The sequence below is a fragment of the Choloepus didactylus genome, chromosome 10, assembly GCF_015220235.1.
Source record: "Choloepus didactylus isolate mChoDid1 chromosome 10, mChoDid1.pri, whole genome shotgun sequence".
Taxonomy (NCBI): domain Eukaryota; kingdom Metazoa; phylum Chordata; class Mammalia; order Pilosa; family Megalonychidae; genus Choloepus; species Choloepus didactylus.
In genome coordinates this window covers 117,519,974-117,539,188 of record NC_051316.1, presented here as the reverse complement: position 1 = coordinate 117,539,188, position 19,215 = coordinate 117,519,974, and the positions used below count along the sequence as shown (strand labels likewise).

Below are 19,215 nucleotides of genomic sequence, written 5' to 3'. Positions count from 1 at the left end.
AATTCTTCCCACTTTGTAGGTACTCAGTACATGTTTGTTACTCAAATGAAGTACTTCTTAGGTCTAGTCAAAAATTCAAACTTACATTTCCATCTTAATTTATAGTTACAAGGCAAAATTCAGATAAGTAGTCAAAAAGAGTGACAGTCTCAACCAAAAATGCAAAAATTTGCTTATTTCTTTATTTTGAATAGCTCTAACATACTGATTTCATTGTTTTTCATTCTGAGGAGATATTCCAGTATGAAAATTAGCATTAGATTAAATGATCTTAACTAGGTAGTCAGCCACCCAGGATAGGTGCACAGTAATTCTGCAGTGAGCCTGTTCTAGTCTTATTGACCCTGCCGGGGGTGGTGTGGGGGTAGGGTTTACTCACTCTCCAGGGTAATGGGATGGCCTGAGAAAGCAGTATAAGCTGCAGGTTGCCTTGATTTTCCCAAACCCAGGTCAGTTTACACAGGTCCCCAAAAAGAGTGAGCTTTGACATATTTTTTGGCTGGTGGTTCTTTCCAGGCAGTAATGCAGATGATAAAACAGATGACAAGAATATTTATAAGTACATGAGTTTTGTTCGCTTGCTTGTGTTTTATTTCCTCCCAATTTTATAATTTGAAGATTTTTAAACTTATGGAAAAGTTAGAACATAATAGTTTTTAATTTAATTTTTATTTTTAATCAAAATATTGCTAGTACTAAGTTTAAAAAATCAGATAGCAATGCAAAGCTCATAAATGAAAAATAACATTATCTGCCTCTCCTCTCCTGATCCCTTATTCTCACTCCTAGAGCAATCACTTTCAACTCTTTCTGTCTTGTTTATCATTTATAAATAATATATCTATATTTATATTTTTGATAATTCATACTTAGATTTTTTATTATGAATTATGAGACTTTAACTCTTATATCTACTTTGTCTCTCTCTGTTTCACACACACACACACACACACACACTTCTATTATCATCCCAAAATGACTATATCACTTTTTGTAATTAAATCAATAGGCAATGTTTACATTATCACGAGTATATAAATATTCACATGTAAGCTACCTAGTTTACTCTGGCTATATTTCTTTTCTTGTACATATCTTTTTTTGTTTGCTAGTTTTCTATGTATCTATCAACAATTCATCTTTGAACTCTGCAACAGAAACATAAAATCTCAGTAAGATCTAACACATCAGGTCATCTGTCAATGCCCTTTTTTTTTCTTGGAGACATCCCTCTGGAACTCTTGGTCTTGCTGTTCTAATATAAACTTGTCTGGTGTGCAGATATTGTTCTGCAACTCCCTTTCACAACATCCTAGGAATTCCCTTTATCTTTCCTATATTAAAAAACCTGTTTTCTGGATCCCATGTTTTCTTTTTGACTTATTCTATTATTCTAAGGGAGAATAGTCTCCCATAACCTCCTGAAAAAAGGTGCATGGGAGGTTGAGACCTTGCATATCTGAGAATGTTCCTATTCTTACCTTCACATTTGATTTCTATTTTGGCTTGTGTATCAGTTAGCTTCTGTTGTGTAACAAAGCACTGCAAAACTTGGTGTCTTAAAACAACAACCATTTATTTAGCTCCTGCCTCTAAGAGCCATTTGGGTAGGGTTCAGCTGGACAAGTTTTCTGTTCTCAGCTAAGCTGCTAAGCTCACTTATATGCCTGGCAATCAGCTGTAGTTCTGCTTTTTCGAGTTGGCTAGCTTGCAGCCGGAGCAGTGGAGATGCCTGTTCTTGTGTCTTTCATTATCCAGGCTAGTTTAGGCTTATTCACAGAGAGAGCAAAAGTATACAGGTCTCTTGAGGCCTAGGATTAGAACTGGGATAATCACTTTCTTTACATTCTTTTGGCCAAAGAAAGTTAAAAGGCCAATCTAGATTTAAATGTGCAGAATTAGACTCTCCCTTTGGATGAGAGGAGATGCAAGGTCATATTGCCGTGGGCATTGACACAGGGAGGGGGAAAATTGGGACTTTTTCTTTTCTTTTTTTGCTATCTGCCAAAGCTGCATATAGAATTCTAGTTTAGAAAATATTTTCCCTCAGAACTCTGAAGGCTTTGCTCTACTATCCTTTAGAAGCCATTTTTACTCCTGAGAAATCTGATGCCTGATTTCTGACATATTGTATGTAACCTACTTATTCTCAAGATACTTTTAGGACTTTTTTTCCTGCAGATATTTTGACAACAATGTGCCTTGGTATAGGTCTTTTTTTTCATTCATCATGCTAGGTCCTCAGTGGGTCTTTCAATCTATAACCTCAGACAGATTTTCTTGTATTTTTTTCTTTTTCTTCCTTCCTTCTATTTTTTTCTCTGTTCACTCTCAACATTTAAAAATATTTTGAAATTAAATAAAAGTAGAGAGCAACATAAATACCTGCAGCTCTAATATTTTAGGATACTGTCTTCATATTTTTAAAAAGAAATAAAAGAGACAAACTTTTGCCATCTGATGGGTTTGAAATGTCATCTTACTACTATTTTTGTTTATATTTCTCTGATTACCTGTGAGACTGAGAATTTTTTTTCATGATAATTAGGCTTTCTTTTTTTCTGTGAATGGTCTATTCCTGTCTTTTGACCATTTTTTTCTTGAGTTTTTTGTCTTTATTTATTTGAAGGAGTTCTTATGATTTGCGATACTCTTGTTGGTTGTATGTATTATGTATCTTTTTCCAGTGAGTGGCTTGTCTTTGTTTATGATGTCTTTGGCATATGAAGTTTTACATTTTAATGTAGTCTTATTTATCAGACTTTTCCTTTATGATATGTGTTTTTGTGCCTAGTTTAAGAAATCCTGGCTTATCCTGAAAACATAGAGTTTTAAAGTTTTATATTTTATGCTTAGGTTTTTTGTCCACATGGAATTTATTTTTGTGTAGCATATTTCAGAGTTTTAATTTAATTTAATTTTCCCACTTGTCTAAACATGGTTTATCTAATAATCTATCACTTCTTCTCTGCCATTTTGTAATACCATCGTTGTCATATGTCAAGTTTCTATGCATGTTCTGGGCTCTTTTGTTCCAATATCACTCTTTCCTAATTTCTTTGGTTAAATAATAAGTTCTCCACCTGTTGTTCTTCAAATTTGCTGTAGCTATTTTTAGCCCTTTACTCTTCTACATGAATTTTATTATCAATTTGCATTTTCCATGAAAATCCCTCTTGCGATTATGATTGCCATTACATTGAATTTATAAATTAATATGGGAAGAATTGACATTGTTAAAATTAAGATTAAAATTAGTATTTCTTATCCATGAACATAAAATATATCTCCTTTTACTTAGGTGTGTTTTGTTCTTTAATATTCAAACTTTTCTTATTGATTTTGCAGATCTTTTGTAAGAATTTTTTGCTATCTTGTAAATTTCTTTTTTGGGGGGAGGGCAGTAATGTGGATATTTTTCCTCTCCTTTTTCCAATTCATTATTATAAGTATATGAGATTGCTGTTAACTTTGTGTTTTTATCTTGTTTCCCAGGACCTGTGCTGAATTCTAAAGAAAAACTTTAATAATTTACTCTTTTTCTTTCTCTCTCCCTTTCTCAGTGACATTGTTTTGTCTGCACAGGACAGTTTCATCTCTTCCAACTCATATACCTTATTTCTTTTTCTTGTTTTGCTTTAGGTATAATACCCAACGTAGTATTGAATGAAAGTATTTCTGTCTTTCTGAACTCTTTGTTAGTTGGATATTGGCCTTCCAGAATTGATTCTCTTATTTTCTTATCTTTTCTCTATGATTAGCTGTCTCTTTTTCTAACTGCTCTCCTTTTAACAAAATCTTTGCATATTGCCATTGAAATTTTAAGATGAAAAAATGTTCATATTTTTTCTTTTCTAAAAGCTCCTTGTACTCAGATTGTTCTTTATAATAGTCTATTTTTGCTTCATGGATGTAATGTTGTCTTTTATTGCTCTGTGGATTTTAAAGTTTGGGGTTTTCTTTTTTGTATGTTTGTTTTCTGCTTCCTCCTTTTCTAAATCCCTTCCTTGTGGGTTTATTTGTTTAATTTGCTTATTTGTTTGTTTACCATGATATAGGTTTTCTGTTGATCTTTAATTGTTCATGTTTATTAATGAGGCATTGAAAACCCATTGGAAACATTTTTTTACGGTCAAGCCTTGTTAGCTAGTAGACTTCACTATATGGTAATCAAATAGTATGTCAGCCTTTTCACTGTGGACACTCCCAAATATCAATATTTGCAGGTCATTTCTACTACTTTATCATCTCCTCATAGATAAAAAGCCTCCAGGAGCTATATACCTTTTTTTTTTTAATAAAGAATATTTTATAATGTCTCTTTATTTGCCCAAAATGAAGTTCATAGAAATTGCAACTTGCCTACACATATATCCCCTCCCAATTCAGTGTAATGTCCTAAAAAAGGAGAAATAAAAAGAAATATTTTAGTATGTATATGCTCAGGCATGACTACACTGGAAGGCATAATGAAGTAACTCGTATATATAATGGTGGTGTTAGTTATGTGACTTTCCAAAATGGAGAACAAGTTTTCAGCCACAAAAGAGTAAAATTGTCTCAATTGACATGCCTATTGCATACCTGGGAAATGGAGGCTTAGATAATTATAAACCAGTTTTTCCCTTGATTGTCTGAAGGACATTTTAAATCATGAGTACCCAGGATAATTCTTCACATTTTGGATTGTAGGGTGTTGAATGATCCTGACCTAAGCCTTGAAATGCCAGTTGTTCCCCCCACCAAATAATTATGATAACTAAAGCTACCCCCACAAATTTCTAGTGTTTCTTGGGGGCAGTACCTTTCACCTTGAGAACCACTACTTTAGAAGGAAAGGAAAATGCACAATTGGCAAATAAATGATGTGACCTGAGTCAGTGGGAAAAGTGACCAGAGTCACTGGCTATCGATACCCAGAATAAGCATGCAGGTTTAAGTTTATCCTTTTGTATTTGAAGTCATACAGAGCCCTTGTATGTTTCACCCTAAACCTTCTCTCAAGATTCCCACAGAACTTCATTTGCATGTGATTTTTCTATATTAACACCGTTACCATAAAGTGATTAAACCACTGCCAAGCCATCTGAGTGACTGTGCAGTACAGCCTCAAGCTAGGCCCTTCCTCTGTTTAACCAGAGCAGCTACTTTTTTTTTTTTTTTTCTTTTACTTCCTTTCTTCCAGGGTTATAAGAAGGCAGCCATTTCCTGGTTCCAACTCTTTTATCTGTTAGTCTTTCCTCTGACACCACAAGGTCTCAGTTTCTTCTCAAGGTCTAGCTGGCATTTACAGCTTTTCCTGAATTTACTAATTTATAATGCCTTTCTTTCATCCTATGCAATAGATTCCTCCTCTGAATTTACCTTCCCTTGCCCTCAGTCAGTATTTTTTACCTCATAGGTATATCAAGAAAGAAAAGGAAAAGAAAGAGTTCTACAGTTGATAATTCTAATGTAAGAATCAAGGTGAAGTTGAGTTGGTCAGATAAATTACATTAGTTGCTGGGAAACACTAAAGTCTCATCAAATTAGCACAGTGAAGGAATATTTGTCTTTACAGGAAATCCAGTGTGGCTTCTTCTGGTCAGGGATGTACCTGAGCAACGTTCCTCTTAATCACTGACTCAGAGTTCCAGGCTTTTTCAGTTGTGTGGCTTTCTCATCTTGGAGTTCTTTGCTTTCGGACATGCCGATGGGAAGCGGGATTGGGTGGATGGGTCGTCGTATGGGATATTGTAAGGCCAGACCTGGAAGTGGTATATGATGCTTCCATCCACATTCCGTTGGCCAGAACCCAGCTAAGCTCTATATCCAGGAGGGAGAAAACACTATTGGTGCTTCCCTACCAGAAACATCACTTTCTGTATCTTGTTTGAACAACATAGAGGACAAAATTAACAAATACCTATTGAGCATCTGCTGAGTTCTAACCACTGTCTTGATTCCTATATTTGAGGAACTCACAGTCTATTAATGGAGGTTCATCATTTAGACAAATGATTTAAAAATCAGGACAGTAAATCCTATAAAGGTTTGCATGCGTTGTGATAGCATAGATGAGGGAACAGCTGATTGGATAATAACACTGAAAGGTGATAAGAAGCAGTGTGAAGAAAGTACTCTTGAAAAATGTTGGCAGATGCCGTGGTCAGCAAGACAAACTTCAGATCCAGCACCTTCATTTACTAACCTTAATGTCTGCTGTTAGATCTGAGGACTTTATTTTCTTCAGCTGTAAACTAGGCATAATAATATCTGACTTGCTGGACTCACATATTTTCTGTGGGAATCAAATGAGATAATAAATGTGACTGAATTTTCTACACATGATGTAATTGTACACTAGAGAGGTAGTGTTACATAGTGGAAGGAACCTTGAATTTGGTTGGGTAAGACCTAAATGCTAGAAGTGGCTTTGCTGCTTTATAGTTTTATTTCTTTAGACAGGAAACCTGACTTCTGTAACTCTCGGTTTCCTTATGTATAATACCTGTGCTACCTACTTTTTAGGGTGAATGTCATAAGCAAATGCAATAATGTACATAAAAATTCATTGGAAATTGTAAATTCCTATTCAGATGTAAGGTGTTCTTAATAATTAATGCTGTTTTTCATCATCTATAAATCTGGCTGTTGAGAGTAGAACTAAAATCTACCATGTAGGTTAATCTTGTTACATGAAATTTATACTATAATTAATGATGTTGGAAAAGGCACTTTCTTTACAATAGGTCTCAAAATCTATATTCTAATGACTTGTATTAGGTTGGGGTTCTTTACAATAGGTCTCAAAATCTATATTCTAATGACTTGTATTAGGTTGGGGTTCTATTATACAGAACTAGTTTAAGGTTTAAGGTGTTAGGATATAAACTCTGAGGTGAAAGAACTGCTTTTCTGAAGTACTTTTGAAGATAAAGGTTATTAGAAGTTAAATTGAGAATTACAAGTTTAAGTGTTATCCTTACATTAACATTTACTTTATAGATATTAACCAGAGAACTCTAAAATGAGCATTCTCATTCCAAGAAAGAAATTTGTATAAATTTTCATAAAGAGAGTCTTTGGACATGTCTTCTATGCCATGTGGCTTCTCTTTTTACTACTTTCCTTTTATTTTCTCACCACCACCTTCCTTTCCCCACCCTCATTTTAAAATCTTCAGGCAAAGAACAGATTAGCACAAAAATGTGATGACTTAATTTAGTGTAAGAATCACTCTAGTTTGGCAACTAATATTTGGCTTTAAACATTCAAGCCTGATGTTTCTCTGGTTCTAGGAAGGCTGGTTTCGGATTGCTGAGAATATGGGATTTCAGTGCCTAAAGATTCAGAGCAAAGATCCCCGACTAGACGGGATAGACTCACTTTCTGGAACTGAAATCCCCCTGCACTACATCTGCAGATTTGCCACTCATGCGATCCACCTGGTGGTCTTTCATGAGAGGAGTGGCAACTACCTCTGGCATGGCCATCTACGACTCAAAGGACACATTGACAGAAAATTTGTTCCTTTCCGAAAGTTACAGTTTGGTCGTTATCCTGGAGCTTTTGACAGGTAAGCTTAGAATCAAAAGTGAAAATGTATAACCTGCATTGTCCAGTCATGGATTCATGTTTTTTTTTTATATATGGTAATTCAATCTAATATATAATTCATATAAATCAGCTTTGAACTGTGAATATTCAACACAAAGAAACTCATGCACCTGTGCAATAATGGTTACCGCAACAGTGTTCTTAATTCCCCCAAACCAGAGGCAACCCAAATAGTTTTCAACAGTAGAAAGAATAAATAATGTATCCCTAAGATTCATAATGTAAACATGTATTCATAATAGAGGAATTATATATATATATATGTTCAGTGAAAATGAATGCAGAAGAGCTCTATGCAACAATGTCAATGAATACTACTATATTAAATGACAGGAGCAAGACACAAAAGAATGCAAATATTACGATTATATTTACAAAAAAGTTTAAATACAGGTGACACAGTGTTTATGGATATATATTTATATGGTAAAAATATTAATAAAAGCAAAGAAGTGATGCTGGAAAAGACAGAATAGAGTTTATCTGTAGGGGGCTTAAAGTGGGTATAAGTGGGTAGGATACACAGACAACCAGGAGAGGCTGGCAGAATTTAGCTGCTGTGGTAGATACATAGCTGTTCACTTTATAACACATTATTCTGTCCTTTCATGTTTTATGCACTTTCCTGTATATTTTTCTTTAAACTAAATGTGTCTAAAAATATATCCTTAGCTATGTCTTAATAAAATATTTCTTATGAGAAACAGTTATTTGAAAAGATTCGTATCAAATTTGATTATAGTTTATGATATTAGCAATTATGGGATGACAAAGACATTTTTGAAGTTAGACACTGGGTGTGAGGTTTCTAATCTAAAACTGTACTTTCTCTTCCTCTTTTGAAGGTGCTACTAGTGAGACAGTCAAGCTTTAAATAGTAGAACCTGATGTGAAGATAGTAGTAAACATGTCTCTTCTGCTTTAAATTTTACCATACTTACAAGAATTTTCATATTGAAAACTCACTCTTGGCAACTTCCAAAGAGACATTGCTTATTTATTACACTTTAGAACTGTATGCATAGGTTTAGTCTTGACTTTTTATTAATACTTGGAAGTTACTTATTTGAGAAATGACTCAAAAAGGCATTCAGAACTGGGGCCTCTACATTTTTCATGTATATGAAATCAAACCTTTACTGATGCAAGTCAGGTATTAGAAATAAAATGACTGAGAGGGAGTGAGGAAAAAATACTTCTTTAATCTTGGCTCCTCATATTATTTTAGTCAAAATCCTCATTCTCATACTACTTTTATACGTATTTTTCTTATTTTATATTTCAAATAAGTTTCTTTAAGAAGATATTTATCTTTTAGTTTTTAAATCCTTGAAAATTTATTTCAGTGTTTCCCTAATAATTCAGTAAAATTCAAAATTGTCAGTCAACAAATATTTATTAAATGTGTGCAAGTAGCTAGAGAAAAAAGTCATCTCTACATTGTATAGTTTTATATAAAAAAGAATGGGAAACTCTCAAAGAATATTTGTAGAATATGGGGTCAAAAATATGTAAGACTGATTCCCAGGTTAGCATTTTTTGCCCTTTAGTGAGACTATCACATAGGCTGTTGTAATTTTCTCATATGCCTTACGTATTGAGAAAATTTACTTCCCTTAAAGTAAATTGATAGTTTAAAATTATGTCACTTAACTTTCCTTTCTGCTTAAAATACCAAGGTATTGAGTAACTGCAAACATGTTTTAAGTACAATAACCAAAATACTTAAAACTCAATTGCTGTTTGATATGTGCTTTTCAAGGTCTTATTAAAGTTGCTAATTGATATCTGAGGTAGTTGAAGAAGATATACTTGGTGTTTAGTAGCTATTTTGCTAACGTTTAATATTTTTAAAGAGACTGCCAGTATTCTAGGTTAAATCCTTATAATATAAGTCTTAACTTTTGCTTTCAGGCCAGAATTACAACAATTTACCATTGATGGACTAGAAGTTCACATTCCAAAAGACCCAATGCACTTTCTAGAAGAAATATCACGCTCTAGATTTATTGAATGTGGGTATAAAGAAGCTCGAGCATTTTTTCAGGTTAGTAATTACCAAATAATTTACTTTCTAAATTAAAGAAAGTGTTTATTTTTTATATTTCGGGGGGGCAAATGAAGGGACTTGTGGAAAATAGATAAGAAATCCTCTGTTTTCTTCTAGATTGTTTTGCTTTACTTTTTTAAAAATGTGAATTAAACATTTTGCCTTAAGAAAGTAATTCTTTCCTAATTGAATGGTTTAATATTTATAGACATTGTTTTATTTGCGTTCCTATAAAGGTAGAATGTTTCATTTTTTTCTCTCTTTGATAAGATATTTTAGAATCTCAAAAGACCAATAGACTTTGATAGCGTTAGCACTGGCCTCTGTCTTCAGTTAGGTTAGCCCATAAGCTTTATGAAAAATGAAAAGATGGTGCATTCTGTTCTGGAAGCAATCCAAGTAGGATGAAGCCACTGTAGAAGATGAACCATGTGGTTTTAGAACAGACTTCATGGGAAAATATAGTTTTTCTCAGCAGGTTGGCAGTAAATATAATTTTTTGTGTTTATGAAGGTTTTCGAAGATAAATGCTACACAAAGACCAAGTGCTTTTGAACTTTACTTTATTCTGCTCTAGCTTTCAATTCAATAAACATTTATTGAAAGCCTGTTTCCCAGAAACCCTGCTGACCCTGGTGATAAAAGATGATTTTAAAGGGCATGAAAGTTCAGCTCTAAGGGATGACACGTAACAGAGAGACAATGAAAACAGGCAAATTTCACAGTGAGCTTTTGGTACCCTCATCCTTCCACTTGCCCTTTATTTTCTGGGATTCCCTGCTGAGGAAGATGTATACATAAGGACAGGAGTGAAATGGGAAAATAAAGCACCCGTTTCATTTCTGGCCAAGTGCCCAAGTGCCACCAATGTGCGGTTTCTCTGGTATGCTGTGCTGACACCCAAGGCTGAGGCTGGACAGCCAAGGGGGGCCTTCCTAGCCCTACTCCCTGAATCTATGATTGTAGAGCTGTGAAATACCAGGCAGCCTCATGGATGAGAAGCCGGAAACATTAGGCAAGTGCTGCCCAACATAGCCTCAGCACATGGAGACAGAAGGCCGAAGAGGTGCAGTTTGGTTCTTGAACTCCATCATGCACTTGTCCTGCCTTAAAAGAGTTGTGTTCTGGCTGCCACCTCTTATCATAGCAGGTATCACAGCAGCTTGTAAATGTCTGTTTCTCCCCCCTGCTAGATTATATGAACTTCTTGAAGACAGGCATCTTATTTCATTCATCTCTGTATAGGCCCAGTGTCTAACAGTAAGTGACACAGAGAAAGATTTTCTATGTGGGATAAATGCATGGAGTACTCATCCAAATCAAATGATTTTTTTATTCCATCACCTAGCAAGTTTTGCCCAGAATCATTTTGTTGATCTTCGTGAAAAAGAGGCATAAAATACAAAATGTTTCAAAATATGGAGAAATCATGTGGATCGTATCATTATTTTTTTTTAATTCCATGTTTACTCTTGTTTTTGAAATTTAAATTGAAGGGCAGTCAGCATCTGAATAGTGAATATGGATGAAAAATGCTCTGAGGGCTTATCAAGTTTATCATAGCCTCATAGTTTTGATGTTTAAAGTACCATCAAATAGACTATAATACTGGTTGGAGGTTTATGTTCATAACAATATCAGGTAGAACTTTGTATTCTTCTTCATCATGTTTTTCTGTATCTTTATTTGGAGCAAGACAGGCTTGTAATTCCTGGTTTGGTTTCTCTCCTGCTAGTATATTGGTATTACTGAAAGAGGGTGCCTAATGGGATGTATAACCTTTTTTAACCTTATTCTCTGGGATTTCTCATTCTTCATCGTGTCTTATGTTAAAACCATGATTGAAAATACCAGAGAATGTTTTCAAATAAAAGTGAACATATCTAACTGTGAACACTTGATGGCGCCAAGCAGTCTTGAATATAATGCCTGGTGCGACACACAAGCACTGAACTAATCGCATAGACCTCAGATAACAGCTTCCTAACTTTCTTCTTTTTGAAAATAATTTCTTTCGAAACAATCTCAAACTTATAGAAAAGTTGCAAGTACAATACAAATAATTTTTCTTTTCCTGAAACATTTGAAAGCAAGTTGTTGACCAGATGCCCTATACCCTCAAATAATTTAGCTTGTCCTAAAAATGAGGACATTCTCTAAATATCCTAATAACAAAAATCAGGAAATTAACATATCGATTATTACCATCTGATCACCATTCAAATTTAGCTAATTACTCCAATAATGATCTTTATAATAAAATGATGCAGTTCAGAATCATATGTTGTATTCAATTTTCCTGTCTCTTTGGACTCCTTCAGTCTGGAATAGTTTCTCAGTCTTTTTTTTTAATTATTATTATTCTCATGACTTGCATACTTTTGAAGATTACAGGCCAGTTATTTTACGGAATGCTCCTAATTTGGGGTTGTCTGTTTTTCCTCGTGTTAGACTCACGTAATACATCTGTAGTAGGAATAAAACAGAAGTGATGCTGTGCTCTTCTCATTATATCCTGTCAGGTACTTGTGATTGTGATTTGTCCAACATTGAGCATTCAATTAAAGTGGTGTCTTCTAGCTTCACCCTTTGTAAATTTGTGAAGTACTTTGAAATTATGTAAACATCCCTTTCTTCTTCAAACTTTCAATTTATTTATTTGTTTATATCAGTATGAACTCAGGATTTCTTACTTTATTTAATGGGTTATAATCCATTATTTCATTATTTATTTTGATTCACAAATTCTTCCATATTTGTCTGGTGGGAGTGCCTTCACAGTGGTTTTGTGTCTTTTTGATGTCTCCCTCGTTTTTTGAGTGCGCTCTTAACTTTCTGGCATAATAAGACATTCCAGGTTTATCTTGTAATCTCTTTGCCCCAATTCTGGAATCAGCCATTTCTCTGAGTCCTGGTTCCTTTTAGAAACCAAGATCTGAATGTCAGGTGTGTTGCAATTTGGATATTGCTGTCCACATAGTGACACGTAGGGTATGTGTGTGTGTGTGTATACAAACATGTACACATTTTTGTATATTTATGTGTATGTGTGTACTTTTGTAGCTGTCTACTTATTGAAATCTGTGAATTCATGTCAATATCTCCAGGTCCAATTAAACACCATAAGGATTCATTCTAGTTTCTTTTTCCATATTTGTAATTCCCTTCTCCAACTGATTCCCATTATCATATATTACTAATTTGTTTAATCTCCCTGTATGTAGCCTATGTCCTTTCACTGCTGCTGCCCCCTCCCCAATGTGGATGCTTTCCTCACCCTATTTGGGTGTTGGTATCTCCTGCCAAGCTGCCCTCACTTACAGACACCCTCCTCACCTGCTCAGGGTTGGGCACCCCACCCCTAGCCACCCCTCTACATGGAAACCTCTCTTGCTCTGCTCCACTTCAAGGTTCTACTACTGAGTCTTTCAGGAAGGGAGGAAGAGTTAAAGGAGAAGTGTTCTCCTGTCTTAATCTACTTTTAATTATTCTCACAATATACCAAGAATTACAGAATTAAGATAATATGTACATTTTCCTGAACTTGATTTGGTTTCAGCGTGAACCATCAAAAAGTAATTCATGAGTTCCAGCCTGTCGAATTTCATTAAAAAACAGAGGGTAATATGGAAATGTTGGGACACCTGGCCTAGGAATATCTAGCGGCTACATTCTTGTCCTCTTTCTTCTGTTAATTTGTTCTGAGACCTTGGGCAAATTTCTGAGCCTCGGTTTCCTCATCTATAAAATGAGTGGGTACCTTCTGACTTGTCTTTTTCTAGAGACTTGGTAATCCTAATATTTATGTAAGATCTTTGTAAATGAAAAAAAGTACACTGAAATTTTAAAAATCCATAACAGATGTATAAAGTATATAGGCGTATACATATATAATCATAACATATATAAGGGTCAGTTGTAAGGAATGGAATTTCTGAGCGTGTCATGGTGGGACAGGTAGATCAGGGGCAGGTGTATGCCCAGGCAAGGGAGCAGGCTCTGCAGGACATAACTGTCAGGACATATGTTTTGTGGGGCCCAAAGTCTTCATATCTGTTCTTTAATATGATCTTATTGTCACTCTGGGAAGTAAGTCATGTATTCTCCCTTAACAGTTAAGAAAATTGTGGCTTCAAGAAGTGGGTTACACAGCAATCAGTGGCTGAGCATAGACCATAAATCCTGCATCTCCAAACTCGTAGCTCCAGGCTTTTCCCACTGCAGCATGGTACAGGTGCTAGCCAAAAGATAAGAACATGTATCTCTCATTCCAATCATATGTTCTAGAGAAGTTATAGTTCTGAGGAAATGGAATGTTACCATCTAGAAGAGATCTCATATAATTTGTATGTTCTCTAGAAGGCAACTTATCTTCAGGAACCTCAATTTTTTCCTAGGAGCACTTTCTGCTTAAGATCCCTATAGTCCTTATAGGAACTGTATCCCCTCTTGCTATGTTATAAAAGAATGACAAGGTTTTAGGATATTGTAGGCATGGGAGGAGCTTGGTCAATCATTCAGTCCTTTACCCATTCATCAATATGTATTGTTCATGTATTATTTACCAGGCAACATTCTAGATCTGTGGATGACATGGTGATGGAGAGATTTAATATCTGCCTTTAAGGAACCATCTTTATGGTCTAGTGGAGGAAATATAAATAAAATCAACAATTGGAATTAAATATGATAAGAATTATAGTAAAATATGTACCGAGGCAACTATTATAAGCTCATTGAGGGAATGAATAGATTGTTTCATTGGTCTTTGTAGATCTAGCTCTGTAAACATTGAACTGAATAGGAGCACTGGGAGAAGAAATACATATGCTTCCTGGGGAAGTCAAGGAATATTTCTCACGGGGTGGAGCTGAGACCTGAAAGATTTTGTTAAGTCAAGGGCATTCCAGGCAAAGGAAACACTATGTTTAAAGGCACAGAGATTTGGAAAGTTGTGGTACATTTGGGGAGCTGACTTGCAGGGAGGGAGAGATGAGGCTGGATCAGTAGGCAGGGGCTAGGACACACATGCCTTGCTCTGCCTAGAGGGCAGGGTTTTGTCCCATCGGTAGTGAGGCATCACTAAAGGTAATATAGTGCTTTCCTCACTTCCATAACACTGTAAAGTGAAGAATTTTAGAAAAGCAAGAAGACTAAATGAAAATGATGATATTTGTATAGGACTTGACAATTGGCAAAGCATTTTTCTGTCACCATCGTCTCATTAAATCTTCACAGCAGTCCTGCAAAATGTGATTATTATCCTTAAATTACAGGTGAGGAAATCAAATCTAAGAGAGATTTGTTTGTTTAATCTTTCATTCTCTCACTCGTTCAACAAATCTTCAGGCACTGTTCTAGGTACTGGAGATAATAGTTACAAATGAAACAAAGTCACTTTCCTCATGAAGCATATATTGGTGATGTGCCCAGGGTCACATGGGTAAAAAGAAGATGAGTTAGAATTGAACACAAATAATCTGATTCAAAAGCTCATGCTCTTCCCACCGTACTAGACAGTCTCTAAAGACCACTAGTATAGATCAGTGAATGCATTTTGCCTCAGTTTTGCTTGTAGTTCTCATAATTAGCCTCTACTTCCCACCCCCCATCTTCCCATTTGCTAAATTTTGACATGGAGGAGGGGGCTGATAGAAGTATAAATCTCATCCTTTGGGAATCCTGGTTATATCCTTCTGCTTTAACTTGTCTCTCCTAGAATCTACTCTTATGTTCTTTTTTAATGTGTGACTGATAAGGAACTATAAAACATGATTCTTGTATCAGAGAAAAGATATATAACACAGCTAATTTTCATATTTAAATGTTGCAGAAATGTTTGTAGCAATTTAGATATGGCTATAATAGCTAATTCTTTTTCACATCTGCAGCAGTACCTTGATGATAACACTGTGGAAGCTCTGGCCTTTCGGAAGAGCGCAAAGGAACTGTTGCAGTTAGCAGCCAAAACGTTAAAGAAATTGAGAGTACGATTCTGGCTGAGCAGTGGAACTTGTCTAGGTAAAATTCTTGTTACTTTACATTTGCCATTGTGTCTTTTAGGCTTTAGGGAATCATCAGGCTTGAGATGAGAAAACATCGGTGCCATTCAAAGTGTTGTGTTTATAGATATAATAAACATCAGTGCATTGAACGAGGGTTTATTGATTTCTTTAAAGAAATTAATTTCGGAAACATAAAATAGAAAGTTAGGAAGACTGTGTGGTTACCAAAAACTAAAGTAATGTGTATAAAATTTATTTCTGAATATGTAGGCTATAGAGGATTCTGGGTAATACTTAGATTAACATTTTTTAAAAGTTCTTTCCCAAAGAGTGTTATTGCTTTTTAAAAAAAACAAAACTCTACTCCATTTCTTCACTTACACATTGTACAAATTATCTGCATTTCACCAGGGGTTTCTAATGAGAGGAATACTGAAGGGAGTTTCATGAGGTCCCCTGCAACCCGTTGGACATCACTGCCTTACCACATTCTGTTAATTCTGAGAGGGGGAAATGCAGACTTTTCTAGAGTCCTTAGTCAAGTTGCTATTGAAAGGGACATCTGAGAAAGATTTCTGAATCTCCATCCAGGGCACTATCCATTAGATCAAACGTCTCTGGCATTTAGAATTATGTAGAGCTTTAAATTTTGCTCTGTTTTTATTTGTTCCCCTCCTGATTATAGTTATAGTTGATTGTTACAATTGTATTCATACGAAAGTTTATTCAGCTCCTGCTTTTAGAGGATGATCATTTAATTTATTGTCCAACTCTGGACACTTTTGAGCATGAAAGGGAGTACCATTAATAATTATGTGTGTATAGCAGGCGTGAACTGGGATATGTGGTCAGCCTATCCTTTAGACTCTGGAGAATTCACATGGTTCTTTCTGTCAAGGAGCTTACAGCTAGTGGAAGCCAAAGGAGAGTACATTACACACATTTATTTGATGTAGGCTTTAGGGTTTAACTTTTTAGAGGCAAGATTGCTTTATAGAATATATCATCAAAAATATTTCTTTTTTTTTTTGATTCTTTTTTTTATTAAATTCAGTTTTATTGAAATACATTCACACACCATACAATCATCCATGATATACAATCCACTGTCCACAGTATGATAACATAGTTATGCGTTCATCACCACAATCTATCTCTGAACATTTTCTTTTCATCAGAAAGAACCAGAACAAGAATAAAATATAAAAGTGAAAAAAGAACACCCAAATCATCCCCCCATCCCACCCCATTTGTCCTTTAGTTTTTATCCCCATTCCTCCACTCATCCATACACTAGATAAAGGGGGTGTGATCCACAAGGTCTTCAAAATCACACTGTCACCCCTTGTAACCTACATTATTATATAATTGTCTTCAGGAGTCCAGACTGCTGGGTTGGAGTTTGGTAGTTTCAGGTATTTACTTCTAGCTATTCCAATACATTAAAGCCTAAGAGGGGTTATCTATATAGTGCATAAAAATGTCCACCAGAGTGACCTCTCGACTCCATTTGGAATCTCTCAGCCACTGAAACCATCTCGTCTCATTTTGCATCCCCCTTTTGGTCAAGAAGATACTCTCAGTCCCACGATGCCGGGTCCACATTCATCCCTGGGAATCATACTCTGCGTTGCCAGGGAGATTTACACCCCTGGGAGTCGGGTCCCACGTAGAGGGGAGGGCAGCGAGTTCACCTGTCGAGATGGCTCAGTTAGAGAGAGAGAGGGCCACATCTGAGCAACAAAGAGGTACTCAGGGGGAGACTCTTAGGCACCGTTACATACAACTTTAGACTCTCCTTTGTGGTAATGAGCTTCATAAGGGCAAGTCCCATGCTTGAGGGCTCAGCACATCAAACTGCCAGTTCCAATGTTTGTGACAACATCAACACCAGTCCAGGTGATGATGTCCACCACATCCACACCTTCCCCCAGATCCTCGGGGCTGGGGAGGGGGAGGCCGTAAATATACAAAAATATTTCTTAATCATTTTTCATGATTTCTTTTGAGTTCATAACCCTATAGTTTTCTTGAACTAAGGAGCATTTCTGAAAATGAGGGAGTTGTATTAGATATATTAAGACTCTTTCCACTTTGAAGAGTTTGTGATTCTTTGATAGATGCTGATTGCTTTAGCTGCTTATCTATAGATTTTTCTCAAACTGGAGGAGGGACCCTATCTTAGGCCTCTTTAACATCTACTGCTATGTTAAAATGAAATTAAAGATTAAGAATCCCAAACCATATTGCCTGACAGTGATGCCCATATAGGTAACTAAATATTCTCTTACTTTTTAATTACTTTGGATGGAAGGATTGGCAGGATAACAGGAGAGATCCAGGAGCCCTTAGAACTATGATTTAAATCTTATTTCTTAGAACAATGCTCTAGCACCTAATTGAGAAATAGATGCATAGTAAACACCCAGAAATAACTTTGGACAACATATTGAAAATTAATGCTGAAATTGCTTTTCCTTTTCATATGATCCAGCAGACATGAGCTGTACAGAACTACTAAGTTCTACAAACTATTGCTGAGGAAAGGGATATTGATCAAGCAAAAGAATTAAATTAGGTATCTTTAGCAATTCTTAAAGGCTGCTTCCATCATTAGACGTTAATAATGAAAAATTCTTAACAGTAACTTAATTTGTTTTAATGGATAGCCCAGTTAACATTATTAAAGCCTATGCTTTATTCAGAAATTAAAATATATCATTGAAGTTTTTGAGGAATATGTGTTCAGACCAGTAAAAAATAATAATAAAATTAGTTAATTAATTAAAAGTATATTCTTAACAAGAGGCTTTTATAACATCAGATAGTCTTTGAGTTTGGTATTTCATTTAAAAAATAATAATTTTGATAATGCACCTTGTATCTAGTCCTGTGAAATAAAATTCATTGTTAAATGGATCATCCATTATAATGACTAATTTTGTGTAAACTTAAGCTTAAAGAAAACTTTTTAAAATTTATTCTTTACTTTCAGGATGGTATCGGCAGTGCAGCATTATTCCATATAGCAAGGATGTCGACCTAGGGATTTTCATACAGGATTACAAATCTGATATTATTATCGCATTTCAGGATGCAGGACTTCCACTCAAACACAAATTTGGGAAGGTCAGTAATAAAAATCTGCTTTACTTTGTAAGTAAGTCATCTCAAAAGTAAAGTTCATAATCAACTCAGAGACAGTTAAAAATGTTGCATATATCATTTCATCATTCATTATTGACCAGAATTGAGTTTGTTACTATTTGTGACTCCTTCACTACTTAAGGAAAAGCTAGAAAATCAGGCTTACTACTGACAATAAGGAGAGAAGGATTTTTTGCTCTTGCAGATGAATGTATTGCCATTATAATTGGAAAAACATAATATCTAACATAATATAATATACAATTAATTTAATAAGAATCCCACCCAGCCTCCCTGAAATTATATTGTTTCTCATGAATCATTTAATTTTATGTTCATTTAAGCGTAGATAATCATTGTCAACCTGAAACATTCCATTTATTGCTAAGAAGCAGAAATATAGAATCATTGTAA

The 19,215-nt window shown here is 35.1% G+C and overlaps 1 protein-coding gene across 9 annotated transcripts in view; it reads left to right on the top strand.

Moving 5' to 3' along the window:
- Positions 1-19,215, top strand: part of FKTN (fukutin) — a 111,786-nt gene that overhangs the window by 59,104 nt on the left and 33,467 nt on the right. For all 9 annotated transcript variants that reach the window (XR_005210666.1, XM_037797653.1, XM_037797650.1 and 6 more), the window contains 4 exons: positions 7,281-7,558; positions 9,514-9,646; positions 15,541-15,670; positions 18,650-18,783. Coding sequence is in view for 8 of the 9 variants with exons in the window: in XM_037797653.1 (XP_037653581.1) it covers positions 7,281-7,558; positions 9,514-9,646; positions 15,541-15,670; positions 18,650-18,783 (675 nt within the window). In the remaining variant the exon portion in view is untranslated. The remainder of the gene's footprint in view (positions 1-7,280; positions 7,559-9,513; positions 9,647-15,540; positions 15,671-18,649; positions 18,784-19,215) is intronic.